General features: G+C 41.3%; 1 protein-coding gene and 1 pseudogene across 1 annotated transcript in view; both read right to left on the bottom strand.

Moving 5' to 3' along the window:
* The window catches only part of LOC118890253 (amyloid beta precursor protein binding family B member 1 interacting protein), a 100,744-nt gene that overhangs the window by 18,174 nt on the left and 56,521 nt on the right, over positions 1-26,049 (bottom strand). The window contains exons 7-11 of the mRNA XM_036842802.1: positions 22,275-22,434; positions 20,998-21,119; positions 11,066-11,152; positions 5,971-6,114; positions 2,102-2,212 (exon numbers count right to left, since the gene is read on the bottom strand). Coding sequence (XP_036698697.1) covers positions 2,102-2,212; positions 5,971-6,114; positions 11,066-11,152; positions 20,998-21,119; positions 22,275-22,434 — 624 coding nt within the window. The remainder of the gene's footprint in view (positions 1-2,101; positions 2,213-5,970; positions 6,115-11,065; positions 11,153-20,997; positions 21,120-22,274; positions 22,435-26,049) is intronic.
* On the bottom strand, positions 7,528-9,710 carry LOC118891103 (annotated as a pseudogene).

The raw sequence follows: 26,049 nt of genomic DNA, 5'->3' as shown, positions 1-26,049 counted from the left end.
CAAAGTTCAAGGGCGGCTGGGGCTGAGGGGAGGCAGAGAAGAGATTCTGTGTCCTAGCAAACAGTGTCCGAGAGAATGGCCTCTGGGCCACCCCCGGGCTTCTCATCCTGGCTCAGCCACTTCCTGGTCGGGAGTCTCTGTGCCCAGGTTCCACATCTACAAACTAGGGAGAATTGTGGCTCTCACCTCATGAGGCTGATAAAGGGATTAAGTGAGTTAATATATGGAAAGTGCTTAAATCATTGCATTACACATGAAACATTTCTCGTGTGCTTTTTGTTCATTAAGAAATGTCACTTTCTGACAAAGGGATAGAAATGAAGAATAGCTTAGTGGTGGCCAGGGGGTAAGAAGGGGATGGGAATAGGAGGGAAGTGGGTGTAGTTATAAAGGAGGGTGCCTTGTGGTGATGGGAATGCTCTGAATCTTGACTGGACCAATGTCAATATCCTGGTTATGACATGGTACCACGGTTTTGCCAGATGTTACCATTGGAAGAAACTGGGTAAATGGCACATGGGACCTCTCTGTAGTATTTCTTACAATTGCATATGGATGTACAAGTCTCAAAAAAGTTTAATTAAAAAAGAAAAGAAATGGCATTTCCTTCAAACTGCTGCATTTTTAAAAGACAAATGGGAGCAGTAGCAGGGGGTGCCCAGGCTGCCTGTGCCCCAGCGGGGTTTTGAGAATGGTGGGGTCAAGGCGATACCCGACTCCTGGAGTAACAGGTGTGTGACAGTGGCACACGAGTGTGGGCGCCTCTGAAACGATGGAGTGGGTTCATGATCATCTCCAGTGACAGCGTTCTTGACAAAGAATACGTTTGCTACCAACGTAAATGTAAGCATTGTCCTTAATTTGTGAAAATGATGTAAACCTATAGTATAGACTGGCCCACTTCCTCGGGAGAGGTGACAGCTTTGCCAGGAGCACATATGCACACACGGAGTCCAGCTTCGTATGTTTCCAGAAACATGGTAATGGGGTCTTCCTGGGGGTGGGTGGGTGACGAACCTACAAAGGTACCTCACCAGGAACCTGGTCTCGTTAACACCTGCTCCACAGACTTTTTTCCCAGAAGGAAACAGAGGAACCCCGATTCAGAAAGGAGAAATTCTGGGGGATTTCAGGGAGGGGCAATATTGGGGTTGGGGATTAAGAGGTACAAACCATTAGGTATAAAATAAGCTACAAAGATATATTGTATAACACAGGGAATATAGCCAATATTTTATAATAACTATAAATGGAGTGTAACCTTTAAAAATTGTGAATCGCTATATTGTACACCTGTAACATATACCATTGCACAGCAACTATACTTCAATTAAAAAAATAATAAAAAATGAAGTATATTTGTAGGAAAAAAAAGAAATTCTGTACACAGCCCTGCACCGGGGCCAAGTGGAATGGGCTAACCCCCGCTCTCTGGTGTGAGGCTGTGAAGGGAAAGGAATCTGTGAGGTCGGAGACAATGGCATAGCCAGAACAGCTGCATAAATTCCCTGAGTCCATTTCTAGGGGTCAGTCGTTACAGCTGGCAAATAAAAGTTACTTCTGCCCAAGCTTCCAAAATATGGTGCTAATGTCAACCTTACCAGACACCTGATAATACATATTGCCTTTTGATAATACACACCTTAAAAAGTTTCAAGACCCAGTAAGGCTATTTTTAGAAAGAGATATATTTTCCTATTTTTTGTATTTTCTATATTTTTCTAGAAAATCTTGTCAACTTGCTAATTTCTAAAAATGTCTTACAATGGAATAAGAGTCTGATAAATACAGAACTAAAAGACTGATTGTCTTGTCAATAAAATAGTAACTAAAATTTGTTCAAAATGTAGAGTTCTCTTTTTCATAAAGTGGTGAAGAAATATAGACAGACTGACTTGAAAGTTTTAGACTCAGATAACAGGCTTTGGAGAAATGATCTGAGTTGGTAGAAATGTCTCCCCCTTTCCTATTTTGGTTTACAATAAAAAGCTTATTATGTTATACTTGTAGTTAACTGTATAACATTTAACATTTTTCTTCTTAAAAGGAAACATTACCTTAAATTGCTTACAGATCTAAAGTAAGGACTTCTTAAACCTACCTTTAAAACAAAGCAGTAGTCAGTGGGTGCTTTGTATTTCATTTTACACTGAATCCCATAGTAAATGTTGACATTTTCAAACTGTATAAAACATGCCAGATCTCGAGATGTCTGAAAGAGAAGGAAAAAAAAACCTCAACCTAGCTGACAAGTAATATTTTTCTAAGGTCGTTCTTCATGGCACAACAAAGGATTACATTTTAGTAGGAAAATACAGAATTTCAGGTAATTTATATAAGCATCTACCACGTATAGCTTTCTAAAAGCCAAGCCTACATTTTAAGAAGGAAAGAGCACATCCAGGCAAAACAGCATGCCCCAGACCAAAAATGGAGCAAGAGATTATACTGCTGTTCTAGCACCCATGCGTGGACTCCCAGAGATGACTGGCATCACTACTGATGGGGTTCAGATAAGGTGACCGAGCACCTCGTCAAACATTTCATTTTGTCTTTTGCCATTCTAAGTCAGTGATGGATTTCATGACTGAGCATTTAGAAAAAAGTCCCCCTCAGGATGAACAATGAGAGGTAAATTTGATGCTCAGAAAATTCCCACACACTTCATGCACTTCTTCTGAGGAGAGAAGATCCCTTTTGTGCCTTCTCTTTAGGGCTGGTGGTGTTGCTGTGGAAACAGAACCCTCTCCTCCACATATAATATGCATTGAGAAGACATCAACCTCTAATCTACATATTTGGTCACACTTCAATTACAAATTTGTTCTGTTACTTTTTCCCCCCTCACATTCTATAATTCTTTACTGAGTTAATGAATAAAAAAATAAAGGGTAGAATTGCTACATCTCAATGCACAATTATTCCTTTATATATGGTAGTATACTTTTTTCTTGTAAGATATTTTCTTCTGGATTTTCAAAGTTTTAGTTTTTTTAATTAGAAAAATAAAACATTCATCATAATTTTAAAAATAAGTTATTTTATATATAGTAAAACAAAAATCTTCCTTCATCACTCTTTTTTTTTCTAATTTCATTCTCTTCTCCAGAGAAGACATTCTTCCAAATGTTTTGGGGGATACATTTATATACCTATGCATGTGTAGACATACCCACATACATATATACAATTTTTAAAATATAAGTGAGATTTTACTCTCAATATTTTTCCATGACTTTGTTCTTTTTCTTAACATTATATCTTGGGGTCTATGTTAGGACATATGAAAGGATATATCACATTCTTTGTATAGCTGTATAACTGTATAGATGTAGCTATTTATTCCACCATCCTACTATAGATGACTAGAGGTTACTTCAATATTTTGCTGTTACAAAATATATTGTGCATATGAGCAAATGTTTCTGTGGGGTAGATTGCCAAACATGGAGCTGTCCTTTGAAGGGGTATTCCCTATTATATTTGCATAGATTTTGCTAAACTGTCCCCCAATTTGGCTGTACCAGCTTACATTCCAAACTTCTGTACATAAGAGTGCCCATTTTTCTTACCCACTCCTGATGAAATTTGCATATTATCAATATTGTTAGTTTTATCAATCTCACGGGAGGAAAAATTTCACGTATTTACATTTTCCTGATTACTAATAAGATAGAGCAACTTTTTAATTATTCACTGGCTACTGATATTTCTGTTTCTGTGAATTCTCACTTAATAAGCATTGCTGTTTTTCTATGAGTATGTTTATCTTTTTCTTAATGAGTTGTTGAAGTCTTTATGTTTTATGGATATTCATACTAGGTTATACATGCTGCAAATGTACTCTCTGACTCTAGAGCTAGTCTTTAACTTCTTGTTTGGTATCTCTGGCCATAAGGAGTTAAACACAACTTTATATAGTCAAATCTGCCAATTTTCTTTGTTATAATTTTGAGCTTTTAGTCTTGTTTAAGAAGGCTTCCCCACTGCCAAATTATGAGAATATTGACCATATATTTTCTCCTCATATTTTGTAATTTTGTCCAAATACATTTAATCAGCCTAAGATTTAATTTGGAACATGGTATGAGGTAGGAAACTATATTTTTCCAAATGGCTATACAATTATTTCAGTGCTATTTGTTGAGTATCACATTCTTTCCCCACTGCTATAAAATGCTCACTTGAATTTCTCTTATATTAGATGGCTCTCTGTTGATTTGTTTTCTCTTCCTGTACTGTTTTTGTCTAATGTTTTGACATTTGGGAGGAGGGGTTCTACCATAATGTTCTTTATAATTTGTGTGTGTGTCTATTTTGGAACTGCATCTCTTTCTGATGAATTTTAGAATCAGTTTTCGAACTTCAAGTAAAAAGAATCCTATTGAAATTTTTTTCTTGGAATTGAATATATAGAAAAATTGGGGGGAGAATTAATATCTTTTCATCTAGCAACATTGTACATTTCTGTTTATTCAGTTCTAACTCATTTCCTTTATTAAATTTTCTATTTTATGCCATATAAGATCTTGAACCTTTCTTGTTAAGTTTATTGTCAGGTATTTTGTATTTTTTTGTTCTTGCAATGCATGGAATCTTTTGCAGCATATTTAATTTGCATATTGTTTATATAAAGGAAAACAATTTCTTATTTGGTAAGTTTATTTGGTCCATTGGGACCAAACTCTTAAGTTTTTCAGTTGAGTGTCTTATATTGTCTGGTAGACAATCATGTCGACTGTGAATAAAGAGAGTTTTGACTCTTCTTTTCCAGTAATTATACTTGTTATTCTTTTTCCTGACTTCCTGGCTAGTTCCTCCATCAGTGTTAATGGGAAGAGACAGAAAGGATGCCTGTCCAACTCCAATGTGAATGCTTCTAATTTTTGTCCCTAAGTGTGTTGTTTTTGATAGGCTTATATGTCTCACTTATATGTAAATGCCAAAGACATAACCTCTCTAAAATAAAACAAATAATTTGTGGGTCAACTGTTATGCCCCCCATGTTTGGGACTGGAATGAAGATAGCACAGATGGGAAAAGTATGAATTCTAAGATTGAGACGAAATAGGAGTGGTAGCTGCTCTGGACCAAGAATTTCCCATAATGCTCTCCTGCATTCCACAGAGATAACAGTCTTCTAACTAGTGGGAGTAGCCCTGGATAGTCACTATGACTTCACCTGCAAGGGATGTGGGTCAAGCCTTATTAGAAGCAGCCTGCAATTTGAAAATATGCCATTGAGGGGTGCGCTGGATTCGGCAGTGAAGGCAAGATGCTTTGGCTTACTCCAGATATAGAAAGAGAGACAGCCTACAACTTTGCAAAGGTGAGCAAAAGATGGAAATGGCCATCCTCTAAGAAAGGTCTTAGAAAAAGCTAAGAGTTAGAATGAGAGTTAAAATTACATTTCGAATAAGACAAATTTACTATGTGCTTGTAGATTTGAGGCAATAATCCTAAATCACCAAGTAGAAGTGAAATGATATCTAAGATACTCTGCTAAATTAGGCAGGGAAATGCATATAATACACTTCAGAGAACAATTTAAATATTCAAGTTTTAAAAGCTAAAATCTAAATTAAAATCTATCAAGACTTCTAATACCACTATGATTCCAGATAAAAGAAGTTTTACTGTAATGACTACAGAACAATAGAGTAAAATGGGGGAAAAAATGTCCTCAAAGATCGATATGTAAAGAAACAAATTAATTTCTAGAAAAGCCCTTCAGTCATAATTTCTGAAACCTGACTTTAAAGTAGATAAAACTCTTCACCTTCAAGAGAGAGCAGTGGAAAGATTCAGGATTTCTGTAATTCTGTCCTAATAGGATATGTATCTGTATTAACATTGTAGTAACATGAATCTCACAGCAAAGTAGAATGTATTTAAATTACCACCTGAGGATTTTTTTACTTTCACTTTCATGAAATGCCTTTTTGCAAAAGCATATTTTTTTTTTCTGACCTTAGTCTTTCCTTTGGGGACATAATAAATTCCAGAAGCTCGTAAAAGAAAATAGCGCCTTTTCCAGGATTTCTTCCCATCTTCTTTCAAATAAAGAGCTCCCTCTAGTTCTGGCACAATGATGGATGTTCCACAGAAACTCTCCTGAAATTGAGATTCCAACGATATAAAACCCATGAAAGATAAAACACATATTTTGTTTACATTTAAACAAACTGTGGCCAACTAGCCTTCAAGCTAAAAATCGTTTTGTCTACAGCTTTGATTGAATGCATATATTGACACTGCATACCATTTGCCAAAAGACAGGAAGAACATGGTGGTTGAGTCTCAGCTCCTGAGTTAGACTTCCAGGCTTCTTGACCACTTAGCTCTGTGACCCTGAGCAAGTGACTCAACCTCAGTGCCTTTACTTGCAAAATCAGAGTAATGATAGCCCCAACTTCATAAGGAAGGTTGTGAGTACAATCTTGGTAATATTATAAAAGAAAGCATTACATAAAGTCTATTTCTGTTACTACAAGTTGATAAATAGAAAACTTATTCCTGTACCTGTAAGTGAAAAAATTACTGTTTCACTGCTAGTAAATGGAAAAATTAAAATATACAATTCTATACATAAAATATTTGTACATTAATATTTTATTTTTGGCATAATTTTCTTTTCTTTTACATTGAGATACAATTGATATAGAATATGTATTAGTTTTCAGTATACAACCTAATGATCTGATGTATGTATATATTGCAAAATGATCACCATCATAAGTGTAGTTAACATCTATCACCTCAAGCAGTTACACATTTTTTTTTCTTATGATGAGAACTTTTAAGATCTACTCTTTTAGCAACTTTCAAATATACAATACAGTATTGTTAGCTATAGTCACCATGACGTACATTACATCCCCAGGACTTACTTATTTTATAACTGGAAGTTTGTACCTCTTGACCCCCTTTAGCCATTTCATGCCTCCCTACCCCTGCCTCTGGCAACCACAAATCTGTTCTGTGTATCTATGATTTCAGGTTTTTTTTTTTGGTTCCACACATAGATGAGACATACAGTTATTTGTCTTTCTCTGTCTGACTTATTTCACTTAGCACTCAAGTTCCATCCATGTTGTCAAAAATGGCAAGATTTCCTTTTTGGAGGATAGTTTCTTATCAAAGAAGAAAGAAGACAATTATTAATACTGTAGTATCAGAAAAGGATAGTGACAAAGTACATTTTCTAGGTGCAGATGTTTAAAAATCAAAACATGCATAGAATTATATAATTCTTAATAAATTTCTTTTAAAAGCAGTGCAATAAAATTACATATTATTCTATCTTTCAGTTCAAACACTCAAACTCATTTTTGGCTTTGGTTTTTTATAACTCTCAACCTCCTTTCATTCAGTCTCATAAAAGCAGAATAAACTTAATTTTGCATCCTTCAAGTAAATGTATGTGTAGTGGAGCTGGGTGACATCTTTGTTCATATCTTTCCCAGTTTCCCCCAGTTTAGCTGGTATTAGTTGCCTTGTCAATAATCTCTCTCTCTCTCTTTCTTTTTTTTTGTGGTCAGCATAAATTTCCTTTAATAATTTCTCCATTTCCAGTAGGATTTCATTTTGAGGTTTAACTTATCAAGCCAGTATAAAGTTTTACAGTTTTAGTAATTCTGGATTCCAAGTCATTTAAGATGAAAATGGAAATGCAAAGTTTACTTAAGAAATTTCATTTTCTTCTTTTGTAACATCTAAGTCTTCATCCTCTTCATCAACATCTTTTGCTTGTTGATCCTTTCTTAGTCGACAGGTGGATACCTGTCCTGTTCCAGATACACACTTAGCTGACACTGATCTCTGAAGACGTGACTTTGAATTTGCTCTTATGATATCTAAATGGGATGAATAATCTGGTGGATACAGAGAATTTCAGAAAACCTCTAAATCTTCTTCATCAATCTTTTGTGTATTTTGGTAGGTAGTAGTGGAGACGTCTAAAGCTTTGCCGTGAAATAACATTTCGATAGTGATAAATTCTGAAAATATAGTCTTTATATTCTTTGTTTTCTGCTTTTCAAAATTGTCAGTAGTTTCCTCCAGATGACGAGTTGTTCTAGTAGCATCCATTGTAGCTCTTTGTAATTCAGCTTCTTTTTAAAATATTTATTTATTTATTTATTTATGTTTGGCTGCATAGGGTCTTTGTTGCTGTGCGCAGGGTTTCTCTAGTTGCGGCGAGGGGGGCTACTCTCTGTTGTGGTGTGCGGGCTTCTCATTGCGGTGGCTTCTCTTCTTGCGGAGCACAGGCTCTAGGCATGCGGGCTTCAGTAGTTGTGGCACACGGGCTCAGTAGTTGTGGCATGCGGGCTCAGTAGTTGTGGCTCGTGGGCTCTAGAGCGCAGGTTCAGTAGTTGTGGTGCACGGGCTTCGCTGCTCTGCAGCATGTGGGATCTTCCCGGACCAGGGCTTGAACCCATGTCCCCTGCAGTGGCAGGTGGATTCTTACCACTGTGCCACCAGGGAAGTCTGTGTAATTCAGTTTCTGCCTGTGAAATAACATGGCGATCAGATGGGTTTCTCTGACGTGTTCTTTCTGAGTTAACTGTTTAGCTCCTCAATTCTTTGCTGTTAATGTTGCTTTGAGGTCATCTTGTTTCATTTTTACAGTGGTTCTGTAACCGAAAGTGGGATCCAGCTGCTTGCTGCTCAAAAGTCATTAAAGAGGCCAGGCTGGTGGAAAGGAAAGTTTGCTTTATTTTGGATGCCGGCAACCGGTGGGGAGGGCGGACGCCTATCCAAAGGCCGACTCCCCCCACTGACAGTCAGGGGGCAAGAGCTTTTATAGGTGGAGGGAGGGGGCTACATGCAGAAGCAGCACAGACGGCTCTGACCGTCATCTTGACATTGATCATCGGTGGTCTGATCAGCGTCACCTTGACTGTTTTAGGTACAGTTAATCTTGAGTTCCAGGGTGGGTTTGTTTCCATTTCTTTGAGGCCAATTCTCGGAATTGTGGCAGCTCATGTCATGGCTACAGTCTGGTCATCATGTAGTTAACTTCTTCCACCTGGTGGGGTTTTCAGTACCTACAAGACAGCTCACAGGATGTGGCTCAGAATGTGATCTACGGCCCTTGAGGAGGAACCAAAGGTCCTTGACTTTGCTTAATGACTAAACTATTATTATTTGGTCTCCTTTGACTGTTTTCCTTTGTTTCTGCATTTTCTCACTTCTCGGATTAAGCTTATTCTTTGGCTAAAGTTTTTCCACAGACAAAAGGCAGGCTGAGGACATGGGGGGGCACAGACCACAGGGTCCTGCTCCCTTCCACTTCCATAAGCTTGCAAAGGTTCGACTACTTCGGCTTCAAGTCTTTCAGCCTCTGCTTGTCGATAATCCTGAAGTTTGGCAAACTCATCAGCCAAGTTTTTCAGGCCCTGCTTTAAATTTGGGGTCTCCATAGAGGCTCACGTGTTGATTTCATTCCCCAGGAGGTCTGCTCTCTCTCCGCACATAAGCAGTAGCGATATGGCACAAAACGCTTCTTGTCCCGGTTTTCCAAGCTGTGCCTCCACATCTGGCCTCGCGCATGGCGGGAGACCCCGGGCTGGGGCCCGACCACAGGGGCTCCGAGGCGCCCAGGCATGCGCAGGGACGCGAGAGCCCTTCAACGATCTCTTAAATTCAAGCAGATTTGGGGTCCAAATTCGAAAGCATGATAATGCTGATTTTTCACAGCATAACATGCTTTGTATTTTCTTTCCCATCTGGCTTTTGAAAAACTGCTGAAGTCTTCCAACAAGACCTATTCAGGCAATTGTAGAAATCAAGGCATAACCAGTCCTTGATTTACAGACAGCTGCTGATGCAATAAGCACTGATTAACAGCCAAGGGCTGTGTCAGGAAACTGCTCACTCCCCTTCCATGTCCGTCTGTGTCCATCACTGCTGGGGACGCTCAGAACCTGAATCTCCCTGCTGCTGGGGATGCCTCGTGCTTTATCTCCCTCAACTCAACCTGGAGACTCTGATAAATGCAGAAAGAATGTCCCCACTCCCACCGTTGGCCTCCCTGGGAAATACCCACTGGGTTCTTGGTCCCAGGAACCAAAACTTGTAGCATGTCTCCAGGACCTTGGGAGTGCGTGGCAGCAAGGTTGTAGGGCCTGCTCCATCGGGAACAGGGCTGGGAGAGCCGGCAGGGCTACAACCCTGTGCAGGGATCTGGGCAGGCCTTGGTGCCTGGGAGAGGGTGCCCTTCAGCATCAGTGAATTGGCTCCAGGTGGGAATGTGGGCCAAGGTGTCAACAGGTCTTCTGAGTTTTCAAGAGAAGCCCCAAATCTCCTAACTCAAGAAAAGGTCAACATGTTGTCGGGGACAACAAAAATCTGTCTGGGGCTCCCATGCCCATTTGTGACCTGTAATCTGGCATGCATCTGCATTAGAGGCGGGGAACAGAGCCTCGATTTTGAGCAAAGTTGCTATGTGAAAACTCATTAGAAGTTTCAGAAAATCAACCGTCAAATGAACTTCTGGAACACAGCCCTGTAGTGATAATCCAGACATGTGTACTGTACTTTACACACTGTGCTTCCATTGCCTCCCTAAGTCTTTGTAATAATTCAATAGGATATAGGAAACCAAGGTTCTTGGACTTGCCCAATAACACATGAACTTCAACAGGCAGAGCCAAACTCGGATCAGATCTCCTAACTGCAATCTCATACTTTCTACCACACCTGGCTGCTGGAAGGGCGCCTTAGAATTCACTGCAAAGAAGTCATGCCTGACTTCTGTGGAGCACATTAGCAATGAAATATATGGTCAGAGATGAGTTTTATGTGGATTCATGTCTTTTAGTCAAGAATTACCAATCCAACTTCATGAAGAGTAAAATATATTGTCTAAAGCAAAACTTTTTAACAACTGACTCCAAGAACCAGTTTAATTGTCTAAATAGCTATAATTTAGTAATAATTTGATTTTAAAACCCCAAGTTAAAATTTCAGTGTGTCTCAGAATCGCCCATTGTTCTGAGAAGCAAATCATTTAAAAATACAGTTAACTCTCTTTTCTTCTACTCTACAAAATTAAACATACCTCAAGCAAGGACTCCTTGTTCTTCGCATTCATTTTCTCATTTGTTTCCTTGTTTTCTTTTTTTCCTCTGTTATCCAAGTAAAAATTCTAAATAAAATAGTAAAAGATCAGATCAGTAAGTGTTCATTACCATGGTAGCCACTGCACGGAATTTGCGGTCTTGCTGGAGACAGGAGACATACCTGGAGGAAGTAAACTGTCGACCACGGTGTATGGTCTCTGTCAATCAAGTGCTTATGGAGGGACTTGCTGAGCGCTGACCACTGCCCCACTGGCCAGAAGTAACACCTTCCCTTCCTCCCAGAGTGCACATTCAATGAAGAAACAAGCAAAGAGAGAGACCACTAGCAAAGGATACAACGTCATTTAATTGTTAAATTCCACGGTCTAGAACATGAGTCAAATGCTGGAAGCTGGGAGACCCCAGTGCCCTTGGAAGAGCCCAGAACCAGAGAATGGTAGAGCCCGTGTCCCATGTCCCAGGCCTTTGATCATCATGTAGGATCCCAAGGCCTTGAGGACTAGAGATTCTGGCTTATCCAGAGAAGCATGAAATCTGGATTTTTATAAGCTTTGGCAACTTGTTTTAATTTTTAAAATCCATGTGGGTCAATCACAACATAAAGTTTGCTACTTGGCAACTTCTAAGGACAGAGAGAAGCAGAAAGGGCATTTCTGGAAAGAGAACCAGCTTAGCAAAGGAAAGAAAGACCACAGTTTAGAAGCACGATTTTGGGGGAGTACCTATTATGTGCCAGATCTTCAGCCAGGCGCTTTGCAAACATCACCCCCAATCCTAACAGCAAGGCTGTGTGGTAAGTGACAGTACCCCCATTTTACAGGTTAGGAAACCGAGGCCTCAGCAAGGTTAAATAGCTAGGGCACTGCACCCTGAATCAACACCAGGGGCTGAGTGTGTATGATGTGTGTGCCCTTACCACCACACCACACTACCCCTGAAATTGAAGGTCAGTGAAGTTCAAGGGCAGAGAGACTAAACCTACTCTAATTCCGGCAGCTCCTGACTCAGGGAAGCAGGACCCTTGCCCTCTCCCGTGATTATCTCTTTGGAACGTCTGTTTGTGGATTGTGTCAGGCATGACCACTGCCACAGTCAAAGTGTTTAGCACTTTTATGTGGAAATGTAGAGTTTATAAAATAGTGCCTGAGAAAAATGTATTAAAACTAGAACATATACTTATGGTGCATAGTGACTAAATTAAGGACCCTCCTGAGTCTAAACACAAATGTTTATTGACACGATGGGAGTGTTTCTCCAAGTGTGATCCCCAGACCACCTTGATGCTCCATAAAATGCATGTTCCTGGGCTCCCAACCTACGGAACTGGAATCTCAGGGGGCCTGGGAATCCACACGCCAACACACTTCCTGGATGATTTTTACTTACACTGAAGTTTGAGAACAGAGTGTATTCGACAGAGAGGAAGCAAACCACAGGCAAATAAAATTTGCAGAATTAGGAGATCTCCTAGAAATAGAATGCATAACAATGGCAACTTGCTAACTTAAATAGAGGAAATAAATCAAGTACAACTCCTTCCATAATTTTTATTGAATTATCTTTTAATATGTTTTTAAAGAAACTTTTACGTGTTATTTGAAAGGACAGCATAGTGTGAATTAGTGTGATTACTCTATAGGGTTTGGAAACGATTCTAATTTTACGTTTGGCTTGAGGACGGTGACTAATGTAATATGTAACATATGCCACGTGCCAGAGCACTACACTGAGGCCTTACAGGTATGCTTGTCATTTCATCCTCACAGGAACCCCACAATGTAGGTGCGATTGCTATTTCACAGATAAGGAAACAGAAGGATTAAGTGATTTGCCCAAGGACAATTAGTGCCAGAGCTTTGAGGTTTTCATGACTTTTCTCAGCATTAAAATGCTCTAAACACCATAGGAGAGAACCCAATATGACAGTGTGGATGGACTTAATACCACTGAACTGCACACTTAAAAGTGGTTAAAATGGTAAATTCTATGTTATGTGTATTTTGCCAAAAACAAACAAACAAAAAGTGATGACCTAGTTGAGAGTGAATGCAGAGTGTGCTCCTAGCAAGCACACTGCTTTAGGGCCCTGGAAAAAGTGTGAGCCTGTATGAGTTGAAAGAATGGACAGAGACCGTGAGGGAGACTCCAGGGCATGTGTGTTTCATCATCATCTGGGAAAAGGAGGGCATGTGTCGCCCTCTGCAGGACTGATAAGGGAAGAGCCTTTCTAAACATGAAGGGTCTCATTTTATGAGGTTATCATGAAGGGTCAGGACATAGCCGTGTCTTCTCTGAGACCCCTCTCACTTTTTTGGCTTCTGAATAGCTTTTTTTCCCCTTCCAAGTGATAGTGCTATATTGTGTTTTTGTTTTAATGAAAATGCAAAAAGCACAAAGAAAATCCAAGCTGGAGATCACGCAGGGCAGTCCTTAGAAAGGACGGATTGCTCTTGGGTGAGAATTTGGAGTGCTCTGCAGCAAGCAGCAGAATTCAAAAGTTAATTATCTGTTGGGGACAATCTGAGCGGAACAATAAGGGAACTTTAAAATGGGAAATGAGACTTTCAGTTAAAACCTGCCTCTTTTTCTCACAGCTTCTGAAAATGTAAGATTTGAGAGCAGCAGGATAGGACAGAAACAGCAAATACGTTACATTTTTAATATCACCTTTCTGGAATAAAGAGTAAATCAAACAAACACATCAATCCATGAGTAAATATTTGTGCGTACCCTTTGCATGTAAAATATCACTGTTCTTAAGAATCTTTCTATCACACTGAAAAGATAAATATAAGTAGATGGCTATATATCTGTAGATGGGGGAACCATATAAGACATTGCATAAATGCAAAATGAGCTAAGTTCTATAGGTTTTCAGAGAGGAAGAACTCACTGTGAACCGAGATGATTAAGGAAGACTTACAGAGGAGGTCAAAGCTGGAACTTTGCCTTGAAAGATGTTCATATTCAGATAGGGAAAAAGGAATAAAGAGAGCGTTCAGGGCAGGAGGAAAAGCATGTAAAAAGGCCCAGAGTTAGATAAATATTGGGGCTCTTTGAAGCAACCTAAATGTCCATCGACAGATGAAGGGATAAAGATGTGATATATATTTATACAATGGAATACTACTCAGCCATCAAAAGAAGGAAATAATGCATTTGCAGCAACATGGATGGACCTAGAGATGATCATACTAAGTGAAGAAAGTCAGACAGAGAAAGGCAAATATCATATGGTGTCACTTATTTGTGGAATCTAAAGAAAAGGATACAAATGAACTTACCTACAAAACAGAAATAGACTCACAGACATAGAAAACAAACTTATGGTTACTAAAGGGGATAGCGAGGCTGAGGGGGACAGATAAAGTAGTAGTCTGGGATTAACATACACACAGAACTACATATAAAATAGGTAAACAACAAGGACCTACTGTATGGCACAGGGAACTCTACTCAATATCTTATAATAACCTATAATGGAAAATAATCTGAAAAAGAATATATGTACATATGTACGTATAACTGAATCACTTTGCTGTACACTTGAAACTAACACAACACTATAAATTAACTATACTTCAATTTAAAATAAATATTGGGTGTCTTTGGAGCACCCGTGAACAAGCAGCCTGGCTAGAGCTGGGGTACACCTGACGAAGACCCGACCATCACTCCCAATTCCTCTCTTCCGCCCTGTGTCAGAATCCACCAACGCCCGCCACCTAGTGATGACTGTGCAGTGCCTCCCCCCAGAACGGCCGGAGCTCATTTCCTTGCCCCCTTACGTTGGGTCTGGCCACGTGACTTGCTTCGCCCAACAGAACGTGGGTGGAAGGGACAGTGCCTCCCTCTGAGCAGAGGACCTGAGAGGCGGCGTTGCGTGTTTCCACTCATTCTCTGGCACGCTTGCCCTTCACCAGGAGGAGAGTGTGTCAAGGTGGCTGCTGGTCCGAGGACAATAAAAGGCACATGGAACTCCCTGGATCTGACTCGCATTCCGGAGCCATGGACAGAGGACCCGATGACCGGCAGGCCTCAGACAGAGGAAATACCTGCTACTCTAAGCCACTGGGATTCTGAGGTTGTGTTCATGTCTCCAGCCCTGACTGATACACATGCCCACACGGGTTGGTCAGGGGCTCTGGGGCACTGAGGTCAAGAGCAGACTTTCTTTTAAAATAGGAGCCTCTCCTGGAGGCCGTAAGTGTGATGCCTGTATGATTCTCCTTCCAGCTGGGCCTGGTCCCGGATGGCCAGAGATGAACCTTGGCAGGACAGGGAGGTGGGAAAAGAGGAGGGACGCTGTGAGGCCATTTTCTCCCACAGTGGCTGGTACCCTTCCACACCCGAGGGGAAGTGTGACATTGTGGTTCTCTCTCTGCTCCTCACTCGTGCAACCAAATAAACCATCACCACCACCAAATTTTGGTTAAGAAACAACAAACGGTGGAATGAAAATTGCCTGAAATATCAATAGTGATGATTGTTGGAGTGTGGGAATGTGGATGATTTAACTTTCCTTTCTTCTACTTTTCAGTTTTTCTTCCAATAAACTGATATTAATTTTGAAGTCAGAAACATAAAAGATATTACTAAAAGAAATGAACAGCAATACAGCAAGCAGGCGACCTTACACTAATTTGTTTTCCCAATACCTTCTCTGAAAAAGAGATTCTTCAGGCTCCTAGCAAGAAGAACAGCTAATGTTAACACCAGGGTTTGTCTGCCTGTCGAGACACAGACCTCAGGCCTCACGCATCTCTTTTGGTTTCGGGCCCCCACGGGTCTTTGCACAGTGGGAGCTGTATGTCAGCGCAGCTGGGAAAACAAAACTCTTTGGGTTACGGCTGAGTTTCATCTGTTCATTTGAACATCTGGCACTCTTTTAGGATGAGCAGACCACCCTGTGATTACAGTCAACTGGGAAGAGGGACTTTCCTAACGCCAACCAGACTGAGAAAGTAGGAGAAACTCAGCTGCTTCGTCAACAAAGTTGCTTTTATTAGGACAGTAAGGTTCTACTGCCCCAACCTACTTTACCCCAAAGAGGCGGGACCACCTGGGCAAAAGGGTCCCTGTCCTGACGCCATGCTTTAGAGGGTCCCTACTCTGCCCCTAACCCCAGGTATTTCTACTCCCCTACACTGTGAACCTAAAACTGCTCTTAAAAATAGTCTATTATTTGGACTTCCCTCATGGCACAGTGGTTAAGAATCCGCCTGCCAATGCAGGGGACACGGGTTCGAGCCCTGGTGCAGGAAGATCCCACATGCTGCGGAGCAACTAAGCCCATGCGCCCCAACTACTGAGCCTGCGCTCTACAGCACGTGAGCCACAACTAGTGAGCCCACATGCCACAACTACTGAAGTCCACGTGCCTAGGGTAGCCCCCGCTCGCCACAACTAGAGAAAGCCTGCGTGCAGCAACGAAGACCCAACACAGCCAAAAATAAATTAGTTAATTTATGTTAAAAAAATAGTCTATTAAAAAAAAAAGCTTACTCATGTGCTTTGTAAATGGATGCTGCTGGGAATCAAATGGCCGTGGAACTGTATTTCGGTCCTACTGGCTAGCTTATTGAAGTGACAAAATTGATAATATGCTGGACATTGCATTCTTGGCATCTATTTAAATTTGCGATGAAAAATTCTGAAACATTTTGCATGTCAACATACAAATGTGTGAGGTGGTACATCACTTCTCAAACTTGTTCTAGGGGGTTTGCAAGCACAAAAGTTTGATCTTCATTCATAGAGGCAGCCTTCATAGAGGTCAGCCATAAGGGGCTGTGTGGGAAGAGAGTAAGGGGGTCACTGAGAAGGAGGGCAAGGACACAGCTTGTGGAGGGACAGAGGGACAGAAGGAGCTAGAGGTCCGAGGGAGATCCGGAGCAAAGATGCTCTCGACTGTGGTCCCCACAATATTCCATTTCCAGTGCCAGCCCGAGAAGCCTGGTCATGCTTCCATGAGATGCCTCTGTACCCTTTCAATAATCATGTTAAAAAGTTCTAGGTAGAGCAGTTTCTCATGACCAAGCGATCCCCAGTGCCAGTTACGGCAGTGTCTGCACACCCAGGAGTCAGCAGTGGCTCTGAAGAACCACTGACAGTCTTGGATCCTCATCAAGGTTCACGAGTAAGACTCCTATGTGGTTCCTTCCTCTTGGGCATGCAGCTAAAACAGTGGTGTCCCAAAGTAGCTATTCAATGGACGGGGTGTAACAGCAGCCAGCAGGAGAATTCATGACTCTGCTTTTCCTCCTTTAAAAATGAGGTGATCTGGGACTTCCCTGGTGGCCCAGTGGTTAAGAATCTGCCTGCCAATGCAGGGGACACGGGTTCGATCCCTGGTCCGGGAAGATCCCACATGCCGTGGAGCAACTAAGCCCGTGTGCCACAACTACTGAGCCTGCGCACCACAACTACTGAGTCCGTGTGAGTCTGTGTGCTACAACTGCTGAGGCCCGTGCACCTAGAGCCCGTGCTCTGTAATGAGAGAAGCCACCGCAATGAGAGGCCCGTGCACCACAAAAAGGAGTGGCCCCTGCTTGTCGCAACCGGAGAAAGCCCTCACGCGGCAACGAAGACCCAACACAGCCAAAAATAAATGAATAAAATAAATAAATTTTTTAAAAAGGTTTAAAAAAAAATTTTTAAGTTAAAAAAAATAAAAATGAGGTGATCTGATATTACCTCTCTAAGTATAGACCAGTCATCCTGGGGAAATTCTTTCCTAATTAAGCATCTTTTGGTCCACAAATTTGCAGGATCTAGTTTCTCTCCATCACCTTCTCTCTTTAAGTCTCTCCCCTGGTTCTTAGCTGAGGAGTGCTCCTAATGACTTCTAATTTGGTTCTGCCTGATTCGAATAGATTTTTGTTCAAATAAACTCTTAAAATTTTTTAATATGCTTCAGTTCATCTTTTCTTATAGGTGACTGCTGAATTTCGGTTGGCATCAAACGACTTGACTTTTATATATAACATCACGATGTTGCAAGTGGTTTTCATGCTGGATTTAACCTTGCGAGGTGGGAAGTACAGCCGTATCACATTGTACAAATAGAAACGCTGAATTCAGGTGTCATCAGAAAGCCTGCTAAGACCACACAGTCAGCAGGTGACACTTGAGACACAGGTGAACAGCATCACTTTTCAAGTCATGGGTGGAGGCGGTGCTTTGCATTTGTGCCTGCAAAGCACACCACCGATGTCCCCAAATCTTTACTGACGGTTGTTTCTAATATTTGAGCTCAAAACCTCTCTTTGCATTCATTTTCCTGCCGCCTGCCTAGACTTATCCCCGCAGATAAGTAGTTTGTAAGAGAATCCTATTAAGTACTAAGGATTTCAGTGTTGTAAAATTTCATGAAATTTTACATAATTTTGTATGGTTTAGTAACTTTCCAGAAGAACGGACACTCTGGGCCACAGAAGCTCTTTCTCAGTCAAGCTGCAAATACTAATCCATATTTTACATATCAAACAGGCTATGGAGAGGCCAAGAACAGACTGACCTTGGAGTCATGAATGCAGATTCCAAGGAGAAAGACAGACTCTGAACTCTCAAGCACTCCAGAGATCTATACCTGCAGACCTATGAGAGTAGGCACCACTGTCTCTAAGGGCACAGAGGATGTCATTTACCATGTAAAACAATGTGACTGTTAGCACACGGTTCTCCAGGAATGGTGGCCCAGGCCAGGCCTTTGCATCCACTTTTACAGAGAGAGCAGAAGAATAAATGGGGGCTTATTCTGATCTGGGCCTCTGGCAATCAGTTTCTTCTCATTGTGGGAAACTGAGTCAGTGTAGTAACTTCTGAGTCAATTGTTTCCATTTGTGGTATAGTCCTGCTAGCTGTATTCAATTTACCTTGTCTGAGGACGTCCTCAGTCACTACCAATTTCATTCCAGGTTTCCTATAGTCTTGAGAGCTCTGAACAGAAGACTCAACCTATGGAAACCACTCATCAAAGTCCCCAATGAGTCTTAAGATCAAACAAAGGCCTCCTTTCTATCTTTGATCTCAGTTTTCTCATCTGTAAAGAGGAATAGCAATATATCCTTCTTAACCTTTATAGTTGTAAAGATTGAAGATAATACTTGCAAAGCTTCTAGCCTAGCATAGAGTAGCTATTAATAGTTTCTGGCAATTTCCCTCTTTCCCTGGATCATCAGTTTATCCCTCTGCATTTGATAAAACGTAGCTTTTGTTATAAACTGCCATGAAAATAAGTTCTTAGGCTTTTCCAGTAAGTGGCCTGAGGTGACCTCTAAAAATGGTTTGCTATTCACTTGATCCAGAAAACCCCACAAGATCATGCAAATCAAGAGGTTCAACTCTTTGTGTTCACTTTAAGAACACTCGTGAAACTGCCCAGGCCAATAAGTGTATGCGTATCCGAAAAGCCACCAAGTATCTGAAGGATGTCACTTTAAAGAAGTAATGTGTGCCATTCTGTCATTACAATGGCGGAGTTGGTAGGTGTGCCCAGGCCAAACAGTGGGGCTGGACGCAGGGTCGGTGGCACAAAAAGAGTGCTGAATTTTTACTGCACATGCTCAAAAATGCAGAGAGTAAGGCTGAACTTAAGGGCGTAGATGTAGATTCTCTGGTCACTGAGCAAATCCAGGTGAACAAAGCCCCCAAGATGTGGCGCAGGACTTACAGAGCTCATGGTCGGATCAACCCATACACAAGCTCTCCCTGCCAGACTGAGATGAGCCTTACTGTAAAAGAACAGATTGTTCCTAAACCAGAAGAGGAGGTTGACCAGAAGAAAAAGATATCCCAGAAGAAACTGAAGAAACAAAAACTTCTGGCCCGGGAATAAATGCCTCAAAAAATAAATGTAAATAAAAGTTAGAAAAAAAAAAGTTCTTAGGTTTGATATCTTAAGAACTGAGAACCAATACTATTTAATAGAAGTCAGTTCCTGTCACTATCTTTATCTCTAGAAGTTTTTTACAATCACAGAGCAAAGTCCCTAAATGCAAGGTAAGTTTGGAGGGGATATTGGGAAAGTGACCAAAATCCAGTCAGTTCTCTTTTTCCTTGTAAATAAATACCTTGGAGTTGGAGAACAGGTGAGATGGGGATGTCAAAGGTAGAAAGATTTTTACTCATCTCGTGAGAAAAGAAAAACAACACAAGGAAAAATTTAGGAGCATGTCTCTAGTGACATTTATAGATAAAATATTGCCCATCTGATAGAAAATACAAAAGTAAAAATGTGTACATTTCATGCTGAATTTATGGAGGGTGAAATGAGATTTTTTTTTGAAGGAGAAGGAGAAACTCAGCAATGTTTAAAATCTAGTTCATCATGTTTATATCCCAACCTATTTCTCTCCTCATGCTTCCTACCGAAGTGAAGGGCATCAGGATCTATCTAATTCCCTAGCGGGGAATCAGTGTCATCCGTATCTGCTTCTATGCCTCCTTATTATACCAGCATCCAAGCGGTCACCATATTCTGCAAAATTCCATTACCTCCTGAGTCTCTCCCAATGCCCTTCAGTCCATCATCATCTGTTCTTTCTGGGCTTCTGTAACCACCTCTCCATCACATGGCAGCTGCCACTTTTACTTTCTCCAAATCCATTCTCTGCTGTGCGATCACAGTGATCTTCCCTCAACTCAACACCCTTCAACGGCTCCCTGCAAGCCTCAGGACAAAGCCCAGTGTCTTTACCATGATCTACAAAGATCAGAGGATCTCTGAATTTTCTCTCTGAATCCTTCAAGGGGCTCTTAGTTTACATATGGCCTAAGAGTTGTTTGTGTTTGTTTGAAAGGAATACATTTGTGATATTCTGTGAGATAATGAATGATGTGGTGAGTACACAGGTGACATTAAAAAATGGATATTTTATATGGTTTAACAATATACAAGTTATCTTACCTGGGGGTTTTTAAATACAGCATATTTTTCCTCCTTCTCCAAAAACAGCACTTTATTTTCTGTGTCTCTTGTCCAGTCTGATAACACTTCAACAACATTTTCATGGTCTTCAAAAAACCTTTCTGATAAAACAAGAAAAAGCATTCTTTCAGACCCAAGACATCAGGGTTCCCAACAGAGAAATAAGCTGGTGTTAACACAATGCTTCATACTTCTCATCAGTTTTTAGAAATTCCTAATTCTTACATGATGTCACATTGTAACATCTCTATTATGTGTATTCTTCAGTCTCAGGTCTTCAACTTATTTTTCATTAAAAACATGGCAGATGAACCTACAATATAGTGATAATGGTCAGCCATTGCTCTTTTTTCATGTTAGAATTTTTGACTATTTTAAATAGCCCCAGGTGGAGGTGACATCCTATATGGAAGGAGGACAATTAGGCAATAATTGGGTAAACAACTTTGAATGAAATTGTGAGATACGTGATGAGTACTATAAAACATCACTCCCTAAAACTCTAAAAAACAATGTACGAATATCGGAACCAACCCTAAACCTTCCTTTAGAGAGCTTTCAATTCTCTATTTGACTCAGAGAGTTGAAGAAAACTTCAAGAGGTTATTTCCGTGCAGACCATTTCCTCCAGAAAGATGTGTACCCAAAGCTTCTAAAACACATAATTCTGTATTCCAACAGGCTCTCCCAGGAGACAATTGTTCCATGAGTGGTATTAAGAATGAGAAGTAACACAGTATTTCTTTAACTGCTTTTTAGCTTTTTAAAAAAACTCAATCAACTTCTATCCACTGTCCTTTGCTCTTCGGGGCTGAGCCTCTTCCACTAGACAAAGTGTCAGACATTGAGTGAGCTGACAGTGATGCGAGGCCCGCGGCAGAGTTACCCTAGAGTATAAAGAAGCAAACTTTAAAGAGACATCGGCTGACAGACACCCAGGCCCTCCGACCATCTGCTCAGCTTGCTAAGCATGCGGTAAGAAGCATCCTCCTGTCACTTTCTTTCCCTTTTGGATCCGCTAGAGAAGTAGCAGCAATAATGCTTACATTCCCCAAGGTCTGGCCACCTGCTCCAATCCAAGTCTCTTTGCCACAGATAAATGAAGAGGCAGGCACTGAACCTGACCTAAGGGAAGTGATGTAGGGGGAGTCTTGATAGCCTTGAACCAAACTCTTCTTCGCAATAGACCAAAACCCATAATAAAGCAAACGCACAGGTTTTTTGGAGTACAGCCAATTGCTGGGACTGGGACTTACCGATTTGTAGTTCTGGATATATTTCATAAAGACACCAGTCCACGTTGCAGTCACAATGGGTTTTCTCAAAAAGGTTGTCTAGAACATCTCGGGCTAATTGCCGCTCATCCACCATCAGTGACTTCGTGCTGTTATCATTCATGTGCACCTTGACAACGAGCTGAGGATAAAGCCACAGGGCAGCCAGTAAATTCAAGCAACCGGAGAAGGCCACCCACGAAGGTTAAGGTTTCAAGGTTGCTATCGCTTCTGCGAATTTAAGTTAAGAAGGTGTCCCACAAACTCACTCATATGCCAAGCACTTGTTTAAGGTGCCAGGAATATAAACGTAGAGAAACCAGTTCACAAAAACAGAAATAAATACACAATAAGCAAAGTCCTTGCCCAGCTTTCAGAGACTCTGCATTCTGGTGAGGGAGAGAGAAAACCAACACAACCCAAGAAGTGCTGCCTGCCTGCGTCCCTGACATCTTTCTGTTACTTCTTCAGGTTCATCTCAGAGCCCAGAAGCGTTGCTTAGTTGAAAGCCGTGCTGGTATCTTTATAATAAATTCTTCTGTCTTGCTTAGCTGGAGTTGGGTCCCATTTCATGCAACCCGAGAGTTCTACGACACAGGTTAAGACCAAGTTGGTTAATCTACAATTCTTTGAAGGTCGGGAGTTGCAGAGTGACACAGAGTCACCGAGGGGTCTTACTGAGAGGCAGGTGGTGTCACAGCAGAACACGTTTGAGATTAGAGGTGGATTAAGCCAGATCAATGTAGATTGAGAAAGAGCTATTATGGAGGCATGCAGGCAAATGAGTGACCTAATGCACTTTTCATTCTATTAAAAAAAAATTTACTGCATTGAGTTCACAGTCAAATTGGTAGCTACCTCGTTCCAAATCTGGAGGGTTTGGTGTGAGAATTTACTCATAAGGGCACAGGATTTCACTGATTTTTCCCAGACAACTTGTCAAGGTTATTAAAACTTCTGATCCCTAAGAGACCATGATTCTGATGTAACATAACAGAATTAATTCAACAACTAATCAGCTAGGGTTTGGATTTTCTTTGATACCTGTGTATTTGTAGCATATTTTTAATTCCAGCAGTTGTTAGTTATGAGTGCTACAGGTTATAACGGTGCTATCTATCCAGTCTTCAAAAGGAACAGTGGAAATGTGCCCATGAAGCCCACATTTATTAGACACTTACGTTTAAGGGAAGATTTTCCATAACTCCTTCTGGGAAGATCTACGTTCTTATTTTATTCTTTGCCAAGATCACTGATCCTCCCTAATTAAGTGGGAGCTAGCTCTAGTTAGAGCCCATCTTTGAGTGCCACACGGGAAGGAAGGGCTGCCTTTCCCTTTCCAGACCATCCCTGCCCAAACTCCAGCCTGCAGTGCCTGCAGTTACTCCACAGGCTGCCAGCAGAGAATTCCCGGAAGCAACATCGTCAGCCAGAACCCCCTGACACTCTTGCTTAAATTTCTATTCTAACCTGAAAAGAGAAGCATGAGATAGTTAGAGACAAGTTCTGCCTATTCTGTCTGTCTAAGGTTGGTCCTGGTTATTCACATATGAGGCTTATCATTATTTTAAAAAAGTGTTTAGAGGGAGTGAAGAGAGAGGTCATACAATTGGTAACATTTCTTCCTCCCCCAAAGTTTGGGTTAGATTCTGAGCAGCAGGGAAACTGCCCCTCTGGTCCCACTCCCGCCCAACTGGATCTTGAAGACAATGTGTAGTTAACAGTGAAGAATGCAATTCCTGTGGATTTCTGTGCAGAGTTACTGAGAGCAACCAAGGGTGTGGATGGTGATAAGAATCTGGATGAGGAGCAGGCAAGGACCACAAGTCGAAGCACACCTAGTATCTGCTCTTCCCACACTTGCACACCTAAGACTCAAATGCAGACATCAGGGCAATAAAGGTGCATTTCCTCCTCCTGGGACCATTCGAATTAGACCACTATTCCAGGCTTGTCCGAAGAATACTTCTTTCCCTTGAAAACCTGTAGCCCAGAAACCTCTAGTTGGACAGTTGTTTTTGTTGTATGTTCATCTTTTTTTTTTTTTAAATAAATTTATTTATTTATTTTTGGCTGTGTTGGGTCTTCATTGCAGTGCGTGGGCTTCTCATTGCAGTGGCTTCTCCTGTTGCAGAGCACGGGCTCTAGGCATGCAGACTTCAGTAGTTGTGGCACACGGGCTCAACAGTTGTGGCTCACAGGCTCTAGAGCGCAGGCTCAGTAGTTGTGGCACACGAGCTTAGTTGCTCCGCAGCATGTGGGATCTTCCAGGACCAGGGCTCGAACCCATGTCCCCTGCACTGGCAGGCGGATTCTCAACCACTGTGCCACCAGGGAAGTCCCTGTATGTACATCTTTTGATGTATTTAAAACAACAGGCCCGGGACATCCCTGGTGGCGCAGTGGTTAAGAATCCCCCTTCCAGGGCTTCCCTGGTGGCGCAGCGGTTAAGAATCGCCTGCCAATGCAAGGGACATAGGTTTGAGCCCTGGCCTGGGAAGATCCCATATGCCGCGGAGCAACTAAGCCCGTGCGCCACAACTACTGAGCCTGAGCTCTAGAGCCTGCAAGCCACAGCTACTGAAGCCTGCGTGCCTAGAGCCCGTGCTCCGCAACAAGAGAAGCCACAACAATGAGAAGCCCGCGCACTGCAATGAAGAGTAGCCCCCGCTCACTGCAACTAGAGAAAGCCCATGCACAGCAACGAAGACCCAACACAGCCAAAAATAAATAAATAAATAAATAAATTAAAAAAAAAAAAAAAAAAAAGAATCCCCCTGCCAATGCAGGGGACATGGGTTCAGTGGGGAACCTCTGGTCTGGGAGTTTCCCACATACTGCAGAGCAACTAAGCCCATGTGCCAGAACTACCGAGACTGTGCTCTAGAGCCCACGAGCCACAACTACTGAGCCCGTGCGCCACAATTACTGAAGCCCGTGCACCTAGAGCCCATGCTCCGCAACAGGAGAAGCCACTGCAATGAGAAGCCCATGCACTGCAAGGAAGGGTAGCCCCGGCTCACCGCAACTAGAGAAAGCCCGCACGCAGCAACGAAAATCCAATGCAGCCAAAAATAAATAAATTTATTTAAAAAATAAAATAAAATAAAATAAAATAAAAAAATGAAACAATAGGCCCAACTACTACAGTGTCAAAGACCCATTCATCTGACCGGAAAAATCAGGCATGGATGGTTGTGTGGAAAACAGAAATGCCTCAAATAGTGGAATGACCATGGCTTATTTTCTGTGGAAGGCATACCTGCTGCTCTCGGCTGAGGATTATTGCTATAAAGTAGTTACATGTCCTAAGAAACACTACCAGTGTTAGGACTTAGAAGGCAATCTTCCTGATGAAAAAATTAATGATGTTTGACCACATTTCATTCTTGCTTAGGAATTCTTGAGAAAATCAAACATAGCTTGGTGTTTTGTTTTTAAAGAGAGAAAAAAAACTAAATCACATAATTTGACAATGATGCAATTATGAAAGGGTTGGGTTTTTTTTTTGGCAGAAATTGCAAACTAAATTTAATCCATATGTAGTTACCAATGTCCACAATTATAAAACTTAGGAAAAAAAAAAAAACAAGAGAAGGCTGATGACTTTTAGCAAGAAGAAATCATATTTAGTCTTCTTCACAGTTTTCTTCACATTTGCAAGCTGAAGAATAGCTATATACCAACACATGACACTCTAAGTCACAGCTAGGTAGGTTATTAGCAAGCTGAGTACTTTTCATATCAACACCATATG

This window comes from Balaenoptera musculus, chromosome 2 (assembly GCF_009873245.2).
Source record: "Balaenoptera musculus isolate JJ_BM4_2016_0621 chromosome 2, mBalMus1.pri.v3, whole genome shotgun sequence".
Lineage (NCBI taxonomy): Eukaryota > Metazoa > Chordata > Mammalia > Artiodactyla > Balaenopteridae > Balaenoptera > Balaenoptera musculus.
The sequence above is the reverse complement of the archived record's forward strand: the minus strand, read 5'-3'. Positions and strand labels throughout refer to the sequence as shown.